Raw genomic sequence first — 27,468 nt, 5'->3', positions numbered from 1 at the left:
TCAAAGGACTGCATGCTAAGATAAATTTGTTGTTGTTGTTTTGAAATTACATTTCAACCAACCAGGTGACAAGCTGATTAAATGCTTTAGATGTTTGGGATATCTTTATCTCAAACAAGATAGATAGTGTTGCTAGATGCGTTCTATCTGTATTTTAAACTATATTATTCAAACTAGGAGTTTGGAGTCAAAGGGTTACCTTTGATTGGTGACTCATGTATGCAGGCAAGTGTGTTTTCTGTAAGACATCTTTCCTGTATGAGAAAATTATTTACTCATCCTCAGGATATGATTCCAGAAAGTAGAAGGAAGTTGCCCTAGTAATATGATGGAGAAGCTATACACAAATCGCAATTCCCAAGAAACATTGACAGAACTCAGGAGTACAGCAGGTGGGATCCTGCTGGTGATGCTTGTGATGTATTGCAGCTGGAATTTTTTAGTTTAACCAGCAACTGAAAATAGGGATGGAAGCTAAGTAAGACAAAAGAAAATTGAAAACAAGCTTTCCGAATTTTTATAATTATATTTAATTTGCCTGTCTGCCCATTCATTTTTGAGACAAGTTCTTTTACATGTCGTCCATGACAGCCTCAAACTTCCTTATGTTTGCTTGTGTAGATGGGACTTAAGCTGTTGTTCCTCAGATGCCATCCAAGGTATACTCGTATAGACGCGGCTTTAATTGTTGTCGGATGCCATCCTGCATATGCTTGTATAGACGTGACTTTGGTTACTGTTACTCAGATGCCATGACTTTAGTTACTTTCCTCAGAGGCCATCTAGCACATGCTTGTGTAGACATGGCTTTAGCTGTTGTTCTGCAGATACCATCCAGTGTATTTTTGTGTAGAAGAGGCTTAGTTCTGCAGATGCCACCCAGCGTATGCTTGTGTAGATGGAGTTTTAACTGTGGTTCCACAGATGCAATCCAGTGCAGTTTCCTTTAGAGACAGGACTTCTCACTTGTAGGCACTCACTAAGTAGGCAAATTTGGATCCCTCAGCAAGCAAGAGACAGAATTCACCTGTGGCTACCTAGTGCTGGGATTATAAGCACATACCACCAAGTATGATTTTATATATTTTGTTTTGGTTGTTGTTATTGTTTTAATATTTATTTCAATTTTTCAATAGTTCTTTGAAATTTTTTTCCATTTTTTTATTGAGAAAAGGAGAAAAAAAAAACAAACAAATTTCCACCTCCTCCCAGCCTCCCATTTCCCTCCCCCTCCTCCCACCCTTCTCCCCCTTCTCCCATCCATCTCCCCCTCCCCCCACTCCTCTCCCCCTCCCTCTCCAGTCCAAAGAGCAGTCAGGGTTCCCTGCCCTGTGGTAAGTCCTAGGTCCTCCCCTCTCCGTCCATTCCTAGGAAGGTGAACATCCAAACTGGCTAGGCTCCCACAAAGCCAGCACATTACATAGGTTCAAAACCTCGTGCCATTGTCCTTGGCTTCTCATCAGCCCTCATTGTTCGCCATGCTCAGAGAGTCCAGTTTTATCCCATGATTTTTCAGTCACAGTCCAGCTGGCCTTGGTGAGCTCCCAATAGATCAGCTCCACTGTCTCAGTGGGTGGGTGCACGCCTCATGGTCCCGACTTCTTTGCTCATGTTCTCCCTCCTTCTGCTCCTCATTGGGACCTTGGGAGCTCAGTCCAGTGCTCCAGTGTGGGTCTCTGTCTCTATCTCCATCCATCACCAGATGAAGGTTCTATGATGATATGCAAGATATTCGTCAGTATTGCTATAGGATAGGGTCATTTCAGGTTCCCTATCCTCAGCTGCCCAAGGAACTAAATGGGGACCTCGGCTTGGGCATCTGGGAGCCACTCTAGGTTCAAGTCTCTTGCCAACTCTAAGGTGGCTCCCTTAACTAAGAATTGTGCTTCCGTGCTCCCCTATCCTACCTTCCTTTATCCCAATCCTCCTTTTTCCCCAAGATCCCCCCATTCTCCCCTTCTCCCTTTTCTCTCTCCATCTCTCCTTACCCCCATCCCACCCCACCCCCAAGATCTCAATTTTCTCCCCGGCAATTTTGTCTACTTCCCATAGCCAAGAGGACAACTATATGTTTTTCCTTTGGTTCACCTTCTTACTTAGCTTCTTTGGGATCACCAATTGTAGACTCCGTGACCCTTGTTTATGGCTAGAAACCAATTATGAGTGAGTACATCCCATATTCATCTTTTCGGGTCTGGGTTACCTCACTCAGGATAGTGATTTCTATTTCCATCCATTTGCATGCAAAATTTGAGAAGTCATTGTTTTTTGAACCTGATAGAAGAGAAAGTGGGAAGTACCCTACAGGAGATGGGCACAGGAGATTGCTTCCTATGTGTAACCCCAACAGCACTGACATTAAGGGCAACATTGAATAAATTGGACCTACTAAAACTGAGAAGCTTCTGTAAAGCAAAGGACACTGTCACCAAGACAAAAAGGCAACCTACTGACTGGGAGAAGATCTTCACCAACCCCGCAACAGACAAAGGTCTGATCTCCAAAATATATAGAGAACTCAGGAAACTAGACTTTAAAATGCTAATTAACCCAATTAAAAAATGGGGCACTGAACTGAATAGAGAATTCTCAGGAGAGGAAGTTCAAATGGCCAAAAGACACTTAAGGTAATGCTCAACCTCCTTATCGATCAGGGAAATGCAAATCAAAACAACTTTGAGATATCATTTTACACCTCTCAGAATGACTAAAATAAAAAACTCCAATGATAGCCTTTACTGGAGAGGCTGTGGAGGAAGGGGTACCTTCATCCATTGCTGGTGGGAATGCAATCTTGTGCAACCACTTTGGAAATCGGTGTTTCGGTTTCTCAGGAAATTCAGGATCAACCTACCCCTGGACCCAGCAATACCACTCTTGGGAATATACCCAAGAGATGCCCGATCATATGACAAGAGCATTTGTTCAACTATGTTCATAGCAGTATTATTTGTAATAGCCAGAACCTGGAAACAACCTAGATGCCCTTCAATGGAAGAATGGATGAAGAAAGTGTGGAATATCTACACATTAGAGTACTACACTGCGGTTCTTTGAAATTTTTATTGAACATGTTTTGATCACATTCCCCAAACTTCCCAGATGTACCATCCTTCCCTTTCCAAGCAGCTTTTGATTATTTTTTTTTCTTCTCCTCATCAAAGACAATTTGTACTTCCCAAATTTTCCGGGATATGTGGCTTTCTGCTGTAGCATGGTTGATTTATCAGACTTTATTCTTGTAATAAAACTAAGCCTTCCTTTCCCAGCAGCTAAGGATTGCCAAAACCTCCTCAGCTAGGAGCGAGCTTTGTTCAATTCTCTTTCCCGTGCTGAGATTTGGTCAGATTTAGGCCTTCAGCGGTCTTGCCATGTATGCAGTTGCCAGGCTCTGGGCAGAGACACTGATTCCCTGTCATCATCTAGTACTACTGGCTCCTCTAATGATTTTCTTCACGGGTTGGAAGAAAATGGACCTCGTGTTCTCATGCTTACAAGGCAAACCCTTTACTGACAGGTCTATCTCCGTAGCTCTTGCCCCTCAATATTTCAATCCTCCGTTGGCTTCCTGTGCTGGGACTACAGAAGTGCTCCAAGGCATCCAGTCTCATTCACCTGACTTTTCACTGCCGTATCTTATTTCTTACAGTGGGGGCTATTATTCAGTGAATGGACTGCTAAATGTAAGCTGTTACAGCAATTTCTTATGGAAGTATGATAGATGAATATAGTAGAACTTATTTTGAACTCCCATCATCAGCTCTCCTGCCATACTATGACACTTTTATGTGACGATGGCAAGTCTCTTGAAGTAATGACAGCAATGTTTTATTTCATGGTACTGTGCTCCCTCCGCCATCCAATGCATATGGACCCTCACATTAGTATTTCATTTTAAAATGTCTGCATATGCTAGTTGGTTGGCTCAGTGATGAGCATAACCCATCTTACTCTAGTCTGCACCTTGCCTTGCTTTTAATTCTATTTTGGACAAGAAGAATTCCCAAGAGGCTACTAGGAAAACTGTATCTATTTTCTTAAAAATTGCCTTTTTTTATCAGAAAGATTTTTTTCCTGGCTAGATTTATTATCTTTCTATTATAAAATACTCTGCCCAGACAGAAGGATGGAGTGTGGAATTGCAAGCCAGTCCTGGCATTTCTGCAGAATAACCATTGAACATAATGGAATCCTTGCACCGTTTTCCCTTAGAATGATTTTAAAGGGTAGAAGTGATGAGGAGGGAGGTCAAACTGATAACAGTGTTGAAAGTGATTTAGAATCAACATCACATCACTTACAACTGCCGTAGACATCCGTTTGAAGCTCGACATGATATTTCCGTAATTATTTTACTTCCTTTAATAACTGCATAGGAATAGGTTTGTTTCCCCAGTGGATCGCTCTGTTCAGAGCCTTTCCTTATCTTTATTTTCCAGGTTTCACTAGTGCTTGATACCATATGCATTCTTACAGGGAGACAGTGTATAAATCAAATCAAAGTCATTTTCCATCAAATCAAAGATTACATAGAAGAAGCAGAGCAGTGGTATGTAACAAGTTTTGTTGGGGAAAGGAGGCAGAAAATGGAAAAATAACGTAATTGTTTCAGAGAACAGAAATCATAAAATATAGTTAGCAATATTCAACATATAGTGAATGTTATAGAAGCCTGTACCTTATTAACCAGGTGTTATTATATTTGTTTTTTAAATACTGTTTACCTATAGTGTAATAAAATGCTACTCTTTGAAAAATGAAAAATATGTTTATTCATCAATAATGATATAATTTGGAAAAAAGAATATACATTGAAACAAACTACCAAAAATAAGTTTTTCAGTGTTTTCAAATTCCTAGCTTTTTACTTTTGAGGTTCAGGGATAATAAATAAGTATCCCTGGTATTCTTGAATTTTTCAAAAATGTATTTTGAAGATATTACTAACCACATAATGGCTCCCTTAATCAAGATATTTCTTTCCTTGCTCTCATCTCTGTCCTTCCTCCATCTCGATCATCCCATTCCTTGAAGTTCTCCTCACTCCTCCCTTTCTCCTCTCCTCTTCTTTTTCCACCTTCTTTGCTCCCCCACCCCTGTGCTCTCAATTTTGTCAGGCAATCTTGTCTATTTCCAATTTCCAGGTGGATCTATATATGTTTTTCTTTGTGTTCACCTTATTACTTAGCTTCTCTGGGATAATGAACTATAGGCTCAATATCTTCTGCTTATAGCTAGTATCCCCTTGTGAGTGAGTACATACCAAAAACATCTTTTTGGGTCTGGATTACCTCACTCAGGATACTATTTTCTAATTCCATTCAAAATCTGGCTCTAAAGAAATTCCCGGGAATCCACAACGATGACCCCAGCTAAGACCCTAAGCAATAGAGGAGAAAGATCTTGACTTGCCCTGTAGTCAGACTGATGAATATCTTAAATATCACCATAGTACCTTCATCCAACTACTGATAGAAACAGAGGCCTGCATCAGAGCACTGGACTGAGCTCCCAAAGTTCAGTTGCAGACTGGGAGGAATGAGAATATGAGCAAAGAGGTCAAGACCATAATGGGTTCATCCATTGAAACAGTCTGCCCGAGCTAATGGGAGCTCACAAACTCCTGCCAGACTGGGAAGGAACAAGCATAGGACCAAACTAGTCCCTTGAATGTTTTTGACAGTTGCATGGCTGGGGCAGACTTAGGGGCCACTGGCAGTGACACCAGAATTTACCCCTACTGCAGGTATTGGCTTTTTGAGAACCTATTCTCTTTGGATGTATACCTTCCTCAGCCTAGATACAATAGGGAGGGCCTTGGACCTTCCACAGAGAAATGTGCTTTACCCTCTCTGAGGATTGGATGGGGGTGGGATGGGAGGGTGTGTGGAGGGAATGGGAGGAGGGAAGGGGGTGGGAACTTGAATTGGTATTTTTTTAAAAATCTAATAAATTATAAAAAAGATATGCCTAACAATCTTATAATTCTATAATTTGTATAGATAAAATTCTTGTTTACATAATACTTATTGAAAACTGTATCCTATAAAAATATTCAAGGAAAGCATAATTTAAAATTAGTTCAGGTTGTAGAATAATATAAGAGCCTCTAATATAATCACAGATGACACTGCCTATTTATAGACTTATTTTGCACTGAAAATAAAATATTATTCTTAAACCCAATATTTTTTCAAAATGTAAAACTATGCTAAGACATTCAGTCTTTGTTCCAAACATGGTTACAGCTTCCTTCTTTGTTTAGAATGCAGTTGCTATGACAGGAATATAGGACTGGACCATGCCTCTTCCTCAGTGCTTTCCCCCTTTCCTGCCCACTCTCATCCATCCAGAGAGCACCACCTCTAATCTACAAGTGCTGTAGTCTCACCTCATGCTTGAAGATTCTGTATTTCCTCTTCCTGGAATGATCAGCCGTCTGCTTCTCTACCAAATGGGTTCATTATTGCCCTCCATTCTTCAGTACTGATATCATCTTCCTAAGAATGCTCTCTTGGAAACTCCATTCTACTAGGATCTAAAACACCAACCCTACTTGTCATCACAAGCTCTATTGTCTGGAAATACTCTTTCTCATGATGTTCTCTCTGTAACCTGTTTCTCCATGATGTGATTCCCCTATGTGCTTATCTATATTTTTGTTTCTGTAAAGTATTATCCACTTGGACTGGTCAATTACCTTTGGCTTATAATAGTACCTACATCAATATATAGAGCAACAGCAATAGACAATAAATGTTTGGTAATTGGATAAATGAAACCAAGCCAGTTCTTTAACTTTTACTTTGTTTTCATTGCTAAACTTTCAGTAGGAGTGGCTCACAAACACCATCTTATGTCTTTGCAACACTCCTTGTCCTTAATGCATTTCATTGTGTCTTTTGTTGCTAACATTTTACTACTCATCACACTTCATTTTAGGAGACCTTGTGACTTGCTTTTTATTTTTCTCTTATAGTTGATCGGTCCTAAAAGTGCCTCACATGGATAAAAAATGTTTTGGTTTCATTTGGTTCTCATTCATTTGAAAAATCAAATGAATCTTTCTTTATTTTAGTTTGAGTTACTCTTGCTGCCTGTTTTGCATGCTTGACTTGATTTTTTTTCACCTGTACTTTTCTTCTTCCAAAACTTTACATATCCTTCCACTGCATCTAAGGTGCAGTCATCTAAGATGACTCTAAGATGTGCCTCCAAGTTCCGTAGAGATCTCGAATCTACATGCCTAGCTGATTTGCTGTTTGATTTTGGATCTTAAAAGTAGGACCTTGGCAACTTACCTGTATTGTGATGATATTGAGATATATAGCTACTCTGTTGGGTTCCGATGAGATAATGTGTGCCTGACAGCCCAGAACCAGCCACAAGTTTACAAAAGCACTCAGTAACAGTTTCCAATACCATCATCATAGATACTCTGGAATAGAACTTTGGTCAATACCTAATATATATCCCAACTACGTGAAACTCAACTGGTTCCTGTATGTTGAGTTGCACATTTACTAATGTATAAAATTTGCTTAAACTCAATTCTACTATGTGTTTTAAATTTGCATTGATGTGTGCCTACTGACGATTGACAAGGGGGAAAAAAGCTGTAAGATGGATATCAAAAAATAACATTAATGAGCTGCTAAAGCTAAAATTACAGGAACTTATGAAATTGGTTAAACATAAAAACCATTAAACTGTTTACTGAAGCTTCACAGATATACTGCGGCTAATGAGCATTTCTGCTATTTAAATAAGCCCAAATTGAACACACATTACATGGATACATAATTAGTCATGGCAGTCAAACACACATAGACTTACTTTTAAAGCTCTATTTAGGAAATCTTTTCCATTTGATTTATTTTGTTAATTAAAATATTTTCCTCAGCATTCATTTATATTTTAATAATATTGTTTTCACAAGGAGCATAATCTCCTCTTGGCTTTCTCTGTTTTTGTTTATGCTTTAAATGCAGCAAATGGGGATTTTTTTTATACTGGGCATTTTTCTTAACCCCTTTCTGTAATTGTTTATATCACTTGGTGGCATCATTCGGCATTTTAAAATTTTTCTCTCATTGGGAATTACATGCGAAATGTCTCAGCAGCCTATCGTTTTTCACTGTCTTGTAATTATCAAGAAGTATTAAGCACCCAAATATGCATAGAATTATGATGATTATGGTCCAAATCAGATTAAAGGATGATCTATTCCTTCAAGGAGTTTGTGGTCTTAAGTAGATGGTAACATTGAATATAAATAAGCATATCAAAGAACAGCATTTGGGAATCCAACAGAGAATCTGAAAACAATCCCCACGTATTTACTTCAAGAGCACTGACCTCCTTGAGGAGATCTTTTCCAGAGAAAATGAAATCAAATCTTCAAGGAGTTCACAGAGTCTTAAATAGATGGAATTATTGTGGAGAAATAAGCAAATCAAGGTGAAGTGTTTGCATGGGTCTAATTCTGAATTGATTAGTTGGTCAGTTTAAGAATGGAAATGAAGCTCCCAGTGGCATGCAAGGACAACAGAAGCCGTTTATGAAGGCTGCTGTTGGCAACTGTCCTTTTAATGACTTGGGGGAGCCTCTTTATCCTTGGCATGATGGGTTTAGAAAACTAAACCCCTACCTTTAGTCTCCCTGAATGCTACAAATGCAAGCACTGAAAATAATCCAGGCAGAAAAGTAAGGAAGACAATGGTTAAAGCAACTGAAAGTAGCCACACACCCATTCTCCCCCCCCCCCCCCCACTGCTTTGGTATGCCAGCATCTTTCGAAAGGGAAATATCTGCATTCTCGCCCCACAGTGAGATGCCTTTCATTGTTGTACTAACAACTACAAGAAATAAGTCGAATAAGAAACTCTAAGCTAACGAACAAAAACAAGAAGAAAGACAATACTAAATTAGGTCCCTCTTATGTGTCAGTGATTTTTCTAGAGAAATGGATAACTCACAGAAACTCAAAGAGTAGTGAGAAGGATGTTAGAATAATGTAAATGAAACTATACAATGTCTATTTTAACAGAAAAGTCAAGAAACAATTCATTGAAAAAATGATCTAGATGCTGCATCTATGAAGCCTGTCAACACTGATGTCCTTGTATGTCCCTTCGACATTCACCTGTCCATTTTAGCTACTTCCTGGACTCCAGTGGGAAGTTCCCCGAGATCATTCTTAGCCTATTCATTTTGACTTTCTCTTACCCCTATGGTGAGTAATAAGGAAGCCTTTGGGGTCAGAAACAATTTAATCCCAACAGAATTCTTGCTACCTCTTGGCTATAAGGAAAATGGTAGTACCTACCTGCAACATCTGTCTGCTTTTTTTTTTTATTGGAATGAAATAATATGAAAATATACAGCATTAATGTCTAACAATTACAAAGAATCTGTGAGTTCTAATTGATTTTCTTCACATTGAGTAAAGGCAGAATCAATATACTGCAAGAAGTTAGTAGGAGAAAAATTCATTAGAAGGGTTCACAGATCTTGTTAACCGAGCCCACAGTGAGGTTATTGGAAACAAATGATTTAAAGATGATGTCAAAATGTTAAAGCTCTATTTTTAGGGCATTGAAGAATGGAGAAAATCTTAAAACATAGCATCAATAATTAGAAAATATGATTAGGGGAAGAGAAAACTCAGAGTGGTGTGATGGAAACCAATCCTAAGGACTCTCGGGACAAATATGTGGCCATCTCTTGGAGGTTGACAAGAAATCATGACAAGTAGCATAACAAATAAGAAGAAGTCAAGGTCCCTTCTCTCTCATAGCCCTGAAAAGAAGAATCTCCTTCTGTCATGTCTGGTGGGTTCCTCACTTAGCTCACCCTATACCTGGCCCTAAAGAATGATAATTTTTGAAAATCACAAGATTTGACAACCTGGAATGAATGAATGATCTTAATAAACTGCTAACATGATAATTTGGGAGACAGGTGAAGGTTTGGGATGCTTTCAGGCTGGGCGGTACTGTGCATATGTGTGACTGTAGAGGAGCTGTCTGCCTTCGACGTAATGGATAATGGCAGAGTGGCAGGAGGAGATGGCATGGGGAGCAAAGCCATCCTTTGAAATGACTATGAGGAGTCTGGCCCTTAACAGGAGGAGGGGGTTCTTAAATTCTAGGGAGTGGGATAAGAGGCATATTGGGGAACTGGGGCTAGTGTGTAAAATTTAAAAAAAAAAATGTTAAATAGAAAAATAATACCCAACAGGCAATGTGGATGTGTGAATGAGAATGGCCCCTTCAGGCTTCTACATTTGAATTCTTATTTCTTAGGCGGTGGAAACTTTTGGAAGAGATATATCATTGGGGGTGGGCTTTGAGATTTCAAAAGTCCACAAAAAAACTAAGTCTCTCTCTCTTTCCCTCTCCTCTTCCTTCTTCTCCCTCTCCTAGTCCTTCCCTCCCCTCCTCCCTTTTTCTCTGCCTCCAACTGGTGGATACAGTGTAAGCTCTCTCAGCTGCTCCAGCCGCCACACTTCCTTCCTACTGTCTTGCTTCCTAACCATTAGCCATACTCATCCTCTGAATTTGTAAGTATGTCCCAAATTAAATGTTTTCTTTTATAAGTTTCTTTTGTTGTGGTGTCTCTTCACAGTAATACAACAGCAGCCACGATGGGGAAGGGTGAATAAAGAAAACTTTCAAAACAGAATTTGAAGTCATCTTCTTTGAGATCAAGTTCAGGGCCACAAATGACTATAATTTCTCAAAGAGAATGTTCGGTGTACTGGATATTAGAGAGTTGGGAAGAGGAACATTTGCATATGAAAAATTCCTACAATACATGAAAAAATAAAAATAGAATGTAGACAGAAGAGTTTTCTACAAATGTAAGAAGAAATGGGATAAAAAATTAATGCAGTTTAATTGCTAGATTCTAAAAAAACGTGGAAAAGGAGGACAAAGCCACAGGGTGTGGCAACCAAATAGGCCATAGCTTCTTTGCCTGGGCAGAATGAAGTCATCACTGAGTGCTGAGGAAAAGGAGCACTGTGATTAATCTAACAAAGAGAATAAAGCAAGATGTGGATGTGGCTATGAGAGAAGAGAGACATGTCAAAATCCAAGGTTTCAAAGTACGTGAGGAAAAGAGAAAAGTATAAATAACTCTGTGGGAGGCAGAGTAAGAAATAACATGAGAAAGGACATGAGAAGCAGGAAGGTGCAGAGCCCAGGACATTGTCCTAAGGTGGGTGAGTGAAGTTGCAAGTTTCTTACTTCAGTCCCCAGTATCTGGGAGATATATCCTGATTGCATACCTTAGGCTTACATATGTGGAGGACAGAGAGGCTACTGTCCTAATCTGGTGCTCTCAGATGAAGGTGTTTTCTTTTTCTATCCCTTGCTTTCTCTCTGTTGTCCTTCTGTTAAACAGAATTCTCAGATCCTGGCTCTGTACTTAGAATCGTTTGATCTGCCTTTGACTTTGCTTTCTTTTCTGAATTGCTAAGATGACTGCCCTATCTTGTTTTCTTCTCTCATCATGCTTTGATCCTACTGGGTCATTGCTGGTATCAAATTAAACAACACTCATAGGGATAGATTCATCTTTGTTATCAGGATAAGATTTTATTATAAATGCTAAAGGATTTCTTCCCTTCCATTGCTTTATAATGACAAACTCTTCAAAGAATACTAATAATCCTTTCCATTATAATTACTGCACTGTTTTTTTCTTTTTTATGGAGAATTAATTTATATTTATGTAGTAAACTATAATGCTTTCCACATCTTTTTATAAATACTGAGAACCACACTTGTCATATGCTTATGGATTTCTCTTCTACATATATGACAGCACGGCTATGTCAGTTTAATTGACCTTGGCAATATGCATCTGCTGCTGATGTGTCCCTAAGGGATGCTTCCTGCAATTTTATACTGTGGCTTATTGAAGAATTTGTGTGTCATAATACAATTAAGTCTATATATAAAAAAAAGTCATTTTGCGCATAACATTAAATTGACTAAAAGTTCCTATTTCAAAAACATTTCTTATTATAAAGCTACCTTGGAGTGTCTTTGTTTTTTAAATAAGCTCATTTTAGCACAGTAGTAATTAAAGCAGAAAATTAGCATAAATCTTGAATGTTTGGTATGAATTAAGTATGTTTCTGTTCTTTAAAAGGCTGCATAAAATTCCAGGCACCATATCATTTAGCATATTCCTCTCTCATTTGCAGAATAATCTGGACTCTGAATCAGCATGTTTAAGGGCTCTTTTTCAAGTTCTTATTGTATTCAGCAATAGAGCTACTTGGACATATGCCTGTCTCCATCAGCATACAATCCCTCGGAAATCTTTGTGAAAACTGTAAATGATCATCACAGAAAATGCCTACCCCCATTTCAAGAAAGAAAGAAAAAACGTCCAAGCCTTTATTAATATTCATTTAACACTTCACAGGAATGGCAAGCAGTTATTTGGTTTGCAAATGTAAACATACATTTTTCATCCACTAGGGCCTTCATTCCTTCCAAGCTGCATCAGGGCAGTAGTGATCTGCTTCTGAGGTTTGTTTACATTGAATTCCAAGTTGACTGTATCAGCAGAGGAGTAAGAGCTTTCAGTGGTCCACAGAAGGATGGTTCCAGCGATGCAGATAACAGAGATCCTCTTGTTACAGGCAGCTGAGGAAACGATCTCCTCACTGATAAATTAGAAGAAAAATACATATATTTTCTGTATTAGATCAGTTTATAAGCTAAATTAATTAATTTGGAATCCAGATATGGTACTTAAAGGTTTAGAAAAAAATGAAAGGATAGAATGTAGGAACAGTAGCTATAGTTTGAAAAATCACTGAAATTAAGAAAGATAGGGCCGAAGACATGGCTTGTTCAGGGCAATGTCTTGACACCCACGCCAATAGATATGAGTCTTTCAACACAATAAAGAGATGAGGACAGCGGTGTCTGTCTGAAATTTTAGTACTGAAAGCGTGGAGACAGGAAGATCCCTAACAGACATTAGCTAGCCAGTGTAGTCAGAGTAATGAGCTGTAGGTTTGGTGAACGACCCTGTGCCAACAAATAAAAATGAAATGGAATCAAAATGAGATACTCACATCGACCTCTGGCACTCATACACATGAGCACAAGTACATAAAAAGCACACTTCAACATGCATTTAGGTGGGATTGAGAAAGATGGTTTGTGATCCATATGTAGATTCAGTGAACTTCTAATTACTGTATAAACATTGTATACACCAAAACAGGGTCTACTGGACCTGCAGGTAATACTTGTGGTTTGAGATTGAGGCCATCATCCTGAGAGTCGCTGGTAGGCACTGCTGAAAGAAAACATTTAGGACCTATTGTAGCAGTGTTTCTACTTGTGTATTTTGTTCATCTTCTATGTTTTTAGTGGTTGTTTTGTAGATACTGACAATCCCAGAATTATATATTCAAATTTATGCAGATTGTTACTGTTTTGTTTATATTCATAGTATCAAGGCCTACTATATGACTTTTTATCCACTTAACATTTCAAGAGGGAAATTAGGAACACGCTAAAGTTGAATGCCCCACCAAAGGGCAGAAGGCAATTCCATAAGTACTTTTTTGAAAGATAGCTAACATCATTTCTAGTATGAAAAATTAATATAACTAGTTTGTAATATAGAATCAACAAACTGCTTAATTAATAAAGTTTAGATTGATGTCAGAAGTGACTAAATGATTACAATAGTTGGTATTCATGTCTAAGATTTCAAAAGCTGGGTGAGTCACATACTAAAGAGCTTGTTTTAGCCAGTATGCACTTATGAATATTTAGGGACATGCACTCACAAATGTGCATGTAATTCTTTGGTTCAAGCAGATATAAATTTGTGAGGCCCTAGGGCTTCTCTTTAAGAATACAAACATTTAATGGACTTCAGATGTGGCTCAATGATAGAGTGCTTCCCTAGCATGAACCAAGTTCTGTGTTCAACCCCCAGTACTTCAGAAGATTTTAAGAAAAAAAAAAAACATTTACAAATTTCCTGTTAGTCAGAGGACCTCAAAAAAGTCTGAGTGAGGGTCCTTAATTTAAACTTCAACAGCTTAACAATGTATGTCTTTAATTGATGTAGGAAAAAATAAATAATACATAATCTTTCTCTTTTTTCATTCTTAAGATGATACCAGTAGTAATTTTCAAGGCGATTTCTGAAAAATGAGGTTAAGTGTACAAATGGGATATGGATTTTTAGTTATGCAATCTAAAATTGGAATTGTTTGTCATTTTTAAACTCTCTTCATTGTATATCTCTATTTGGGCCAGAGTGTGTCAAAGTGTTAGACAAATAATATCACTTCTTATATATAATTATTTACAATTATTATTCTATTTTTAAAACATATCATATGTGCCATTCAATAATAACACATTAAGCCACGTTGAAGAAATGAGCCCTATTCACTATTAACGTTCTTGCAACTCAAGTAACTGTCAACAGATGGTAGTGATGATCTGTTATGCAATAGGGAACAATGAGAAAGGTCTCCGTGCATGTGACCTTTAAAGACATTAGAAAAATCTCAAAATGCCATTCTGCATTGAAAATAATTACATGAATATTTAATTTTACTCTTGATGAAAGGTGAGCTAGCATAAGAAGTACAAATAGCAGAAGATTTTAAAATAGAAACCTGAGTGTGAGAGCTTTAACTCATGGACTCTTTCATTCACACACACACACCAGTCCATCCCAGTATTTTCTAAAGTCCACACATGATAATACAGAAGCAAGTCACATATACGTAGTTCTGTCATCCATTAGGAAAAGCACATCAGCACTACCCCAAGAATAGCTGTTTTTAATTGATGTAGAATTCAAGAGATATAAAAACAAGGCTTTTTAATTTTAAGTTTAGTTTAACTTCTTTATTTAAATTTTTAGAGATTTTTAAATATGGATAAAATATGTTCGTAACATTTCTGCTTCTCCTTCTTGGCCTTGCTACTTTATCCCACATTACCCACTCACGATTTTTCTCCTATAATTATTTTCCCGCACATGTACATATGCACATTCGTGTATTTGTGTATAATACTTATTACAATCTCTATGACACAAAAGTAGCATTTATTCTGAGTTGAATGTGACTGTATACTTGAGTGAAATTATTTAATAATAAGGGTAAGTGACTCAGGGGAAATATAGAAGGTCCTTCCGTTTTGCTTTATAAATATGTTCTTAGGGAAAAAAAGACTTGGCTTTGATCACAATCCATGAATCAACTAAATAACTTTTACCTGTACCACCCAGGAATACTATTGGGATCATGGGAATAGTAGCAGATTTATAGATAAGTAAATTGATGGATAAGAAAATTCATTTATATGTATTTCAAAGACTACACTTTATTGGTTCAACTCTTTTTAGATCATAAAGCAGTTACTAAGTATTTCAAACTCCTTTTAGTTTCTATATGTGAGATTTATTTTTAATGACTTTAAATGTGTTGACTCTGGTATTGCACTAACTTACCTGTTTATTAAAAACAGTTGCTTACATCCATAGAACAATAATTATTGAATATTTTTCAAAATGTTACATGATTCACTGATCTGTCATTGCCTATTGTTCTTTCCCTTTTTTCAGTGAAAGAAGCCTTGAGTCCCATCAAGTTTAACAGATGGGGTCTCCCAGAAGTAGATCCAGAAACCATGCAAACCAGTGAGCCCTGGGTATTTGCAGGTGGTGATGTTGTGGGTATGGCTAACACCACAGTGGAATCTGTGAATGATGGAAAACAAGCTTCTTGGTACATTCACAAGTACATACAGGTAGGCATTTGTCATCAGTATTGCTTAAATATTTTTCTCTTAAGTACTTTTTGATTTTTGATATTAATTTGTATGAGCACACTTTGTTCGTATGCATGTCTGTGTATGTGTGTGTTGCTTGTGCATGTACCTGTGGGAATGCACGTGTCGATATATACAAAGAAGACAGAAGAGGACATTGGGAATCCTGCTCTATTATTTTCCTTCTTATTGCCTTGACAATGGTTTTCTCAGGGAACAGGGAGCTGGGCTGACAGTCAGCAGTCCTCATTGATCCTCCTGTCTGTACTTGCTACCAGGGCTGGGGTTAGAGGTATATGGAATCATGCCAACTATTTCACAATATTTATGAGGATTTGAGCTCAAGAACCCATGCATGCATAGCAAGTACTCTTACCCAATGAGGCATCTTCCTAACCCAGTAGGAACATTTTATATGTTGTATATGTAAATATATATTTTTACTTGAATAAAACTTTTAATATTCAGACTGGGTAGTAAAATCAATCAGCTTATTGAGAATGCTTTATGCACTTCTATTAGTAAAGTGCTATGAAGATGAAAGTGTATTTAAAAGTATTTGGAATAACTTAAATAAATAAACAATGCTACATATCAAATTTGCTGATACTCACTTTGATAAGATCTATAATCTGATTCATAATGAACCCATGTAATCTAGACAACTATTTGATCTGACCACGTGGACCAGATGAATTCCTATCTATTTCCAAATTTGGTGTGTATAACTTAGCAGAAATCAAACTATTGAAAAACATCGGTTCCAAACATCTTTAGCAATTGATTAATGAAAGTACAGAGTTTCACAACCGTATACTGGCCTGAGCCTGGGTAGTCTTCTGGAGGAAGGGGAGGATGGGTTGGAGGAGACAGAGGGGTCAAGCAAAACACAAAAACGTGGCCCACATAATCAACTAACTGGGAATCAAGTGATACTGAGATCAGGGAGATGGTATGGGTATGACCTGTGTCCTCTGCGTGTGTGTTATGGTTGTGTATCTTGGTTCTCTTTGGGTTCCCTAACAGTGGGAGCAGGGGTGGTTTCTGACTTTTTTTCCTTCCTGACCCTTTTGCTCCTACTGGATTGCTTCATCCAACCTTGGAATAAAATATTGTACTTGGTTTTATTGAAGCTTTTTATGCAATCCAGTAGGAGTAAAAGGTTTTTCTATTTGTTTATTTTTTGAATGTTGTTTTTCTTTCTCTCTTGATGTTCTTTAATGGATTTACTGATTTCCTCCAATTTCTTTATTTGTGTGTTTGTTTCCTGGATTTCTTTAGGGGATTTATTTATTTCCTCTTTAAGTACTTTCATCATCATACTGTTGGCTTTAAGGACCTTTTTTTTTTTTGCCTCTGTTGTGCTGACTATGTAGGGCTTTCTATAGTGGGATGATTGGGTGCTGGTGATGACATACTGCCCTGGCTGTTGTTTATTGTGCTCTGGCACTAGTGTTTAGGCATCTGAATTTGGAGTAATTTTAGGGCTAGATACCAATTTCTGTGTTTGTCTTTGTTGGATGAGTGTTTGTTTGTTTGTTTCTGTTCTTGGTTTCTGTTTTCTCTCTGATCTTCTGGCTGGAGTTGCCTGTGGTTGAGTAGAGGGTCACCAACGGACTTGAAGGCTGGACTTCTGACGGTTTGGATAGCCCCAGTTTTGGCAGAGGTTTGCAGCCCATATTGAGGGCTGGATTTCTGGTGAAGTGTGTGCTCTCTGATCTCACCAGAGGTTCTCTAGGAGTCAGGAATCTGTCCTGGTTTCTGGTGGGGTAGGAGGTTTCTGCCTGATTTTCAGGAATCTGGCCTGGTCTCTGGGGTTCAGTATCTTGGACTGGTCCCTGGTGGGGTTAGAGGCTTCTACCAGAGGTTCAGGCTGGAAAATGGTGATGAGGATGATGAGGAACATTTGGGGCTTTGCTGGGCAGGTTTGGGTTGGATTGGGGAGTGGTTTTACTTGGGGTTCAAGGCTCTCTTAACTTTCTGGTGGTTAGGAGGCTTCTGCCAGACTTGTGGACCAGGATATGTTGAAAAGAAGTGGAGGGACAGTTGGGATTATGCTGGGAGAATGTGTTGGGGGACAGTCTTACTTGGGTTTCAGGGCTCTGACCTGACCTCTGGTGGGATAGGAAGATTCTATTAATTTCATCTTTTAACTCCTGTGGATCTGACAAAATTTTACTTAAAAACTGGATAAGCGTTTCACTTCACCTTCCATGTACCCATAAAAGAAACAATCTTTTAATATGATAATGAGAAATGTGATTCTTTTTTAAAAGTACATGTTTCTAAGAATGAAATATTAAAAATGTAGTGTTTACGAAGACTTTTGGATTTGTCTTAAGGATTCAACATATCAAACTAAGTATCAAATTATATTTTAAAATGGAGTCAAAATGGAAAATAGACACAGATTTCTGTTTAGGAGATTCAACACTTCTGCCTTTTGCCAGGGTGGCAGACACAAAGTGTGAAGCGTTGCAGTGGCTTTTAGGAGTAGAGACAATATGTGAGCTTCTCTTTCCACATGGTTATAATGTACTTCCAGCCTCTGTGATCTCTCTTGAGTCTTCGTCTCCAAATCCAGTGGCCCAACACTGCAGCCACGCATCCTGCTGCAAGATGACATTGGTTCTAATGTCCTAATTAACATCCTTTTAGTGTCTCCTCTCTGCATTAAAGATGAAGTTCAATCTCCCTGATATGTGATGCTGATTATAAATTTTGCACAGAGGACCAGATTTCTTTTGGGACTGGGCCCTGGTCTCTGGATTCTGCTTGTTCCTTTGCACCTTACAGTTTTATCTAAGGGTCCAGGACACCACATTTATGATTGGCACCCACATATTGAACATCCTGTATGCAAACTTCTGGTCATGCTTGTCTCTTTCTATGAAGAATATATTCATGTATTGAGTAGGAGAAAATATGCAGAATAGAAGAATCATTCTCTTAAAAATGAGTGAGATGGCTCAGCAGTTAGGAGCATGTACTAACTTTTGTGGATGACCAAAATTCAGTCCCCAGCAGTTAAGAGCATGTACTAGATTTTGTGAAGGACCAAAATTTAGTCCTCAGCAGTTAAGAGCATGTACTACCTTTTGTGGAGGACCAAAATTCAGTCCCAGAACCCACATAAAGCAGCTCATAACAAACTATAACTCCAGCTCCATAAGATCTGACACCCCTGGCCTCTGTGGGCACCTGCCCTCACATGCATATACTGGCACACACACATAAACATAATTAAAAATAAATATGAAGAAGAACTGAAACTAATAAGTATGCTATATGATGAAATTATTATTATAAACAAGTAGTGTATTATTATTGTATTCATTAAGAAAAACCTCTGAGGAGCTGGAGAGATAGCTCAAAAGTTAGGAGTGTTTGGTGTTCTTTCTGAGGCTAAGAGTTTGGTTCAAAGCACCCAATTAAGGAAGCTCCTAAATGTAGCCCTGGCTCTGGTGTTTCCTATGTCCTCCCTTGGCACTACCCACAAGAATACATGTGTCACTACTCCGTCTCTCTCTCTCTCTCTCTCTCTCTCTCTCTCTCTCTCTCTCTCTCCCTCCCCCCCCCACACATAAATAATTCTTTAAAACCTTACTTGTTCTTTCAGTTTATCTTGGGGAAAATTGTCACACCAGAGAATATAGTTTTAAATGAGTTCACACATATATTATCTCATGAATGAATGCATACAGTCACTGAAGTTGTGCATATGCAATTTCTTTGATATATATATTTTTAGATAAATGATGTTATTTAAAGACATCCTTGTTGAGATTCCAATTATTCTCATAATTTTCCAAAGAGAGCTTCACTTAAGTTTCATTAGTTAATTTCCTCAATTACCATTTATCGAGAGACAGCTGTGGGGCCCAACACTTGACACTGGGAAAAACATCTTTAAAATGAGTAAAGGAGGGAAGGTAGACTATTATGGTTATACATTTGGATTCTGAATTGAAGAGAGGATTTCAAACTCAATTCTAATACTTAAAAACCAACCTTTAGCAAGTTATACCACCCCTCCTAAGCATGGTATTCTCAGGAGTAGATCAGTTATTAATAAATACGTAATGATAATTAGTGGTCTTGCTATGTTATTGGATTATGAAAAATATTAGGTTGATGGATTTCTGGAAAGCTCTTACTGCAGGGCCTGATCTACTTATCATTGTTGTTTATGTTATTGCTATGGGTTATTAGAGAGCATTGCCTCTGTGTCATTCAAATGATATCATAAAAATTATATGATATTAAATAAGCTTTTAAAATTCTAAAACAGAAATTTGAAGTTTAGAATCTTAGTATTTAATCATTAAAATATCTAATTACAAATAAATACACAAGGCTTTTTTAGCCATCCTTTGTCATTGAATCCATTCATTCATTAAATAAATGATGTGTTCTAAAATGTTATAATTTGTAAGTAGCCTGAATCAGAAGGCTTATGTATGTGAAATAAAATGAAAACTTGCAATTAAGATAACAAGGTCATGACTGGAGAGATATTTCAATCAGGAGTGTTTGCTGCTCTTCCAGAAGACCTGTATCCGTTCCCAGCAGCGACACAGAGCAGTGTCCAACTGTCTAGAGGTCCAGCTCCGGGGGATCTCATGTGCTCCCCTGGCCTCCAAAAGCATCCACACCTGTGTGATGATAAACACAGACATAGACACATCAACATAAACAGAAATAAATCTCCTTTAAAGATAAATTAGAGTCTAGTAAAGGAATCGGTTGTAGAAGTGAAAGTCTCGTTAAGTGCAATCATTAAACATGTAAATATAAAGGGGTCGCATGGACAGGTGGGCATGAGGGTCAAGCTGTGTAACCCGCAGAGAATTCAGGAGCATCATGGCACAAGAAGAAAAAGAGAACATGAAAAAAAATGAAGTCCTAAGAACTGAAGAAACTTAAGGGGAAAAAGTGACTGGGTCAGGTTTAATAGATTGCTCCCTTCCCAAGGAAGTCCCAAACAAGAGTGCCTATTGTTTGGAATGTAGAACAGTGTGCACCAGGTGAGGGTGAGCTGCTGTTATCTGTTCAGTCACAGGCTCGCCTTCATAGGGCTGTCAAGGGTCCTCTCCACTTGGCCTGTCAGCCTCACCCCTGGTTTCTGGTTTCACCAAGAAGCAAAGTGAAGACTCAGGCAAGCCTTGAACACATACACTATTTGGGGGAAAGGACGAGGAATTATCTGTAATTATTGCGGTTCTACAGTAGGGTGAGAGCATCTAGCTCATACTTTTTAATTTCGAACATATAATGTGGTGGAAATTGTTCATATATAGAAGCGATGTGACAGATCGGGTGTAAATGTGGGAAAACATGGTATTTTGTCAATGTTTCCCTACCTTACAAGTCATTATTCCTTCTTTTGAGAATGTACTGAAGAAAATCTACCACATGCTCCAGTCTGTGGAACTCAAACTGCGAGAATTCTTTGTCTTTTTAGGCATTGAAATATTCCAAGATAATGCGATATTTTATCAAAAGCGAGTGTACTGACTCTTCTTTAATTACGGCACTGATAATGGCTCAGCAAAACACCGTCTTCATTGATTCTAATGGGTTGATATCTGTGCAGCCCCGATACACTGGAACTTTCTCCTGCCAGTTGAATAAAAATGTTTGAATATTCTGAATAATGATAAGAATATTCAGAGAGAAAGCACAAAACTGAAAATTGAGTGTAGCTCCTTTAAGTTTGAATTTTATTTGTATGCTTTATTTTCATGCTTAATCGACTTACTTATTTAATTAGAGTATGTATGTGTGAATGTGATTTCTTAGTGTGTGTGTGTGTGTGTATAAAGAAAAGTTTCATATTAAGGAGAAACCTAACCTCATTAATCTATCAGTCTTTTATTCTCTTAGTAAACTTATAATAGTGTTTTAATTCAACTCCTAATCTTCGGTAATAAGGAGAAATACATGATATGACATAAAGACAGTTTTATTATAGCCAGTACATTCTTTAAACTAGGTAAACAGGTATCAAAGCTATTAGAATTAATCTAGAAGAGTAAGGACAGATGTCTTTGATCTTTTCTTGTCTGTTTTTTGTTTGTTTGCTTGCTTGTTTTTACATCACTGACCAAGTTTCTCCTCCTTTTCTCCTTTCCATCCCTCTCCTTAGCTCCCCTCGTCCCCATCTACTGCTCTTCTGTTTCTCTTGAGAAAAGGGCAGGCCTCCCATGGACATCAGTCATGGTATATCAAGTTGCAGTGAGACTAGGCAGCTCCCCTTCTATTAAGACTGGATGAGACAACCCAGTATAAGGAACGAAAAGGGCTTCAGTCTGTCCCATGCAGGCTCCCTGATTGTTGGTTCAGTCTCTGTGAGTCCCTATGCTCCCAGATTAGTTGATTCTGTGGGGTTACTTGTTGAGTCCTTAATCCCTCTGGCTCCTACAATTCTTGCTCCCCCTATTCCACAGGATTCCCAAAGCGCTGCCTAATGTTTGGCTGTGTGTCTCTGCATCTGTTTCCATTAGTGGCTGGGTTAAGCCTCTCTGATGACAGTTGGGCTTTGATTATACCAGAATATCTTTAGGAATCATTTCATTGACTTTTCCCAGCCATGTTTGGTTCTAGCCTAGGTCTCTGGTTTATCTTACCTCTGTGTCCTGTATCTCAGGGCCAAGCTCTCTCTTATGGTACAGGTCTTCAACTGAACCAGTCATTGGTTCATCACCGCTACAATTCCTGTACCTTCTTTACCCCAGCACATCTTGTAGGCAGGACAAATTGTAGGTTGAAGGCTTTGTGACTGAGCTGATGTCCCAATCCTTCAGCTGGAAGATTTGCCTGGTTACAGGAGATGACCAGTTAAGGCTACATGTACCCCAATTTTTTTATTTGTTCTTCAATTGACAACTAGGTTGTTTCTAGGTTCTGGCTATTATGAGTAAAGCTGCTATGAGCACAGGTGAATAAGTGTCCCTGTGGTATGGTGACGTGTCCTTGTTCTTTATCTGCACTTGGACATATACTTGTATATCCACTTGTGAATTATTGTGATGACAGCTCCAACTTGTTAATCATTTGTCATCATTATTTTATTTTACCTGTGATAACTTCACATGGGCATTGAATTTCTTAACTTTTAGAAATAGATTTTAAAAACAAGGACTAAAATGGTTCAACCTGTTCACATCCAATATCTATCAGTACAGAAGCCAAGGGTTGAGCTCACATGTGTCTATTATTAATGCCTTGACTGATCTGTTATTCTGGTGCTTTTCAAGCCTAGGTTTTTATTTCTTTACCTTGGCATCTCTGCCTAAAATGACATGTATTTTAAAATGTTGGGGGGAGTCAATATTTTTTAAATATATTTTTAAACAATCTTTTTTATTTTACATACCAATCCCAGTTCCCTCTCCCTCACCTCCTTCAGTTTCTCTCAACTGATGCCCCCAACCACACTCCCCATTCACTTCCCAGAGAGAGTAAGGTCTCCTATGGGGAGTCAACAAAGTCTGTTATATCACTTGAGAACCAAGGCCCTCCTGCTTGTATCTAGATTGAACAAGGTATTCCTCCATAGGAAATGGGCTCCAAAAACTCAGTTCATGCACTAGGGATAAACACTGGTTAGGGATGTGTTGCAATTTTGCTTGAGTATTCCTCTGGGAAAACGAGATGACTGTGGTTGGAGGTCATATTCAGGGTTCAGATTGGTTTTTATTTGAAATATATCTTAAATAAAATGATGGGGAAAAGACCATGCCTCCCAAATTCCAGGATAAGGAGAAGTACCTGCATATTAGAGACCTAAATCCAATTTCTAATTGTCAATAAAAATAAGGCACTTTAAATACAGTTCATTAATAATGTAAGTTGAGTAAATCCAGAGCCTTCTTTTTAAAATACTAAAGTATAAAAATGTTTTTCTTTTAATTAAAAATATATATTTTATGTGCATGAGTGTTTTGCCTGCACATGTGTCTGTGAACCACATGCATATCTGGTGCCCTTAGGGGCCAGAATAAGGTATCAGGTTCCCTGAAACGAGAGTTACTGTGATCATTGTAAGCCAAGATACATGTGTTAGGAATCTAATGTCTTACAGAAGAGGAGTCAGTGGTCTTAACTACTGTACCCTCTCTGCAGACAAAATTTTTCCCTTTATTTTTTCTCTTTTAATTTATTTTTCATATTATATATTTCATACAGGGAATATACTTTGTAAAAAATTATATTTTCAGTTATTATGTCTCTAATCTAAAACTATTAATAATCTATTATTTACAATTTGTGTTTTCTGATTGAGAAAAAAATCTGGCAGCATGCATATTCCTAAATGATAGTCATTTTTATTCCTCTTCAAACCTTAATTGTTTTTGCAATCGGCTGTAATTCCGTGATAACTACCAATGATAAGGAGACCAATATGATTTTGGTTATTTTATTTATGAGCTTGTATTATTCCTTCTGCTTATTTAGTTATCACACTTCTGAAACTAATTTGTGTTGCAGAATTTTCTTAGAACAGATGCAAAAAATGCATATGATTTTATATATATATATATATATATATATAAAGTTTCTGGCTTGTTTCATGTTTATTAATCATGGGTGCTTACTAACTATGGTGGTCTTCAACTGTAGATTTCAATATTGCTTTTAAGTCTAATAGTGAAGATTATATATATAGCTATGCCAATGAAGATTGAAAATGTTCTTTAATGGTCATGATTCTGGTTGATTGTATGTAGTATGTGATTTTTTTTTAAAAAAAATATGTGTTTGAAGTTCTCCAAGTCTATCTTAAATTTTGTATACTGATAATCCACTTTTCACTGCTTGAGGTGTGTGTTTTTGTGTGTGTTTTCTTCATACGTGACCAAGGCACAAAAGAATCACTAACTGTTGAGGGAACACGATATCTCAGGGGATTGGTAATGAGATACAGAGCCTTTAACCTCTTGGTCACCAGTTCAAATGTGCCCTAGGTCATGAGTGACAGAAAGTCATTACCAACTGAGGGTAGTTCAATAAGCTATGTGAAAAGAATATGTGATTTGGGTGCCTGGGAAAGGAAAATTAAGGTGATAGCTCTGCTGTTGAGGCAGGCCACAATGGTGACTGCTCTTTTACTTTAAAAGGAAACAAGTCCATTTCTGAGTATTGCATCTTCTTCCTATGGCCTGAGCCTCAATTATTCTTAGTTTGTGAATTGGGAGATTTGTTGCATTCGTTTGAATATTTTTCTGTCACTCTAGCTAAGGTGATGCAGTCTAACAATATTAAATTGACATTGGAAGTCTTATTCTAGTCCCAGATAAAAGTTCAGTTAAAATTGAAATTTACATCCTTTATGCCTCCTGCTCCTTCAGTGTACTCCAACAGAGTTTTCCCTCAAATTGTTTATTAATTTCATCAATCTGTGGATAAATGGTTGAGCATTTAGAGAAGCCTGTTCAGTCTTGCCAATCTTCCATTGAGAAATACTTAACAAATAAGAGCAGGCAAGTATAACGATATTTTGGTGGTAGAGAATTCACACTAGAACAGTGCATGAAATACATCACCAGGGCCTCCTGACTCAATTCGCCACATTCACTGTAAGAAGACATATTTCTATTTTGGACATTTTAATATTAAATATTATGGAAAGGTTTTATTTCTCTTTTTAACATCTTTAAAAGTTAAGTTATTTAAACATCCTGATTGAAGTTGTCTTCAGAAGAAATTCTACACATATGTTTGCAATATATGTAAGAGGTAGCACTTAAATATAATATTTGTGATTTTCTGTCTGTGTCAAGCTCATTGTGTTTCACAATGAATTTATGGTCATGGGTTGTAAGAAATTTAAAACTATGGCAATAATGTTTATAAGGAAGGATATTTTTAAAAGAATAGTATTAGCTGGGCCTTGTATTGATGCTCTGAATGAGGATGAACAGGTTCTAAAACCCTACTAGCCGCAGATTTTATAATCAACTTTACCAGAACTTACCTATGTCGAAGTCTTTCCCCATGCCGGAGCAGACTTCCCTCCTAGCTCTAAATGAAATAGACTTTCTCTCATCATTATCATTGCTTAAAATGTAACTGTAACCCCACATCTTCAAAGGCATTCTTCTGCCCCCACTTAAACCACTGGTTTCTATGATATCTGAAAAACTCTGATTTGAGAATTAGAAATTTAAATTGCACAAGCTTACTATTAGAGTATTTCCGTTACCCTTTGCAGGTTTTGAGGCAGCTTATTCGACCTTACAGTCTCACCAGGAAGCTAATGGGAAAGCCTTGCAGCAATCTTCCCAGGAAAGTTTCCAAATGTCAAGTGTCATCTTTCCAGCTGTTAGATGAATGGGTAGCCAAGAGGCATTTATTTGGGTGTGCAGCCCCTGTGAAATCTGGGTGAGGGAGGAGAAAAGGCTATAATTTGGTGGTTAGTTTACCAGCACTGGGATAGTTGCAAATCTCCAAGCCAGGAAAGGAACTTGATGTTGCCATTTTATGATTGACAGCTGACTGTGGTGCTTTCGTAGTTAAGGAATAAGAATGCCATAAACAAAGGCATTATCAATATGCCATACTAATTCCTGAATCCTCTACTGCTTCAGATAAAAGTGGTGTTATCAACAGAGCTGCCTTCTCTAAACCCTTCTCAACTGAGAAGAGGTGAGGGTTTTTAAAATGACAGCTGTGTTAAAAATCTTGAGACATATTGAAAAAGTGCCCTTCTCCATAAGATATATTGTAGATGCTTAAATCTCATGCTAAGAGAAGATTGATATAAATCACTGGACGCTGTCAGGTGAGAAAACAATGAATATCAATAAAAAGACAGTTTTAAATCATAATAGATCCTGTTGGAGATAGTAATAGCCTCCAAAAATATTGAACTATGTCGCAGATAAATGTTGCTTTTATACTATGCTTTCGACTTCATTGGGATTGGGCTGTTATGGCTATGGATATGATTTCAGCCGGCTAGCATTCGAACTTGAGATTGTAGACTTAATTAGTTTTAGAAATGCATGGGGTTTCATTTTTTAAGTCATCTTTTTAAAAAGTAACTAGTACAGTCAAATTTGCTCATAGTCATTGAAAAACAAAGTCCTTTGCAGCTCCTTATACCCAAATATGCAACGAACTCTACAGCTCTGGGTATGCAATCAACTCTTTTTTTTTTTTGTCCATTTGCCTTAAACTATAGTATGCTCCTGGCTAATATTTTAAAATAATTATTTACATCAGTGCCTTGACATGTACTGAATACCGAATACTTTTCTGTGTAATAATGTACAGTTTTTATGTGAAGAGAGGCTTTTTAAAAATAATACCTATGTGTTGTAAAAGGAAACCAAAGAAAAATGAGGAATAAGCCTGGATTTAATGGAGCTATCAAGCAGAACTATCTGGTTTGTGACAGTAAGAAAGTACCATGACTAATAAGTAATTTTAATGCCTTTTATTGGTTTTGTGTAGGGTTCCAAACTTTTATTAAATGGCAGCGTTTGGCCTGAGAAGTAATTTAAAATGGAATTGTCTCTATAAAAACAGACTATTTCCACTACAAGACTAGATAGCTACTTCAGGCTGAGATTAAAATTGGCAGAAAAATAAAAAAAAAAATCAGATCTGAAAAAAAAATCTGATC

The 27,468-nt window shown here is 37.6% G+C and overlaps 1 protein-coding gene across 1 annotated transcript in view; it reads left to right on the top strand.

Annotated features, from left to right (window-relative positions):
* The window catches only part of Dpyd (dihydropyrimidine dehydrogenase), a 755,789-nt gene that overhangs the window by 337,419 nt on the left and 390,902 nt on the right, over window positions 1-27,468 (top strand). Inside the window, exon 12 of the mRNA XM_041647856.1 lies at window positions 15,631-15,815. Within this exon, the coding sequence (XP_041503790.1) occupies window positions 15,631-15,815 (185 nt within the window). The remainder of the gene's footprint in view (window positions 1-15,630; window positions 15,816-27,468) is intronic.

This window comes from Microtus oregoni, unplaced genomic scaffold, assembly GCF_018167655.1.
Source record: "Microtus oregoni isolate MIOR12 unplaced genomic scaffold, Mior012 000000F_ref0000247, whole genome shotgun sequence".
NCBI classification, from domain to species: Eukaryota; Metazoa; Chordata; class Mammalia; order Rodentia; family Cricetidae; genus Microtus; species Microtus oregoni.
The sequence above is the reverse complement of the archived record's forward strand: the minus strand, read 5'-3'. Positions and strand labels throughout refer to the sequence as shown.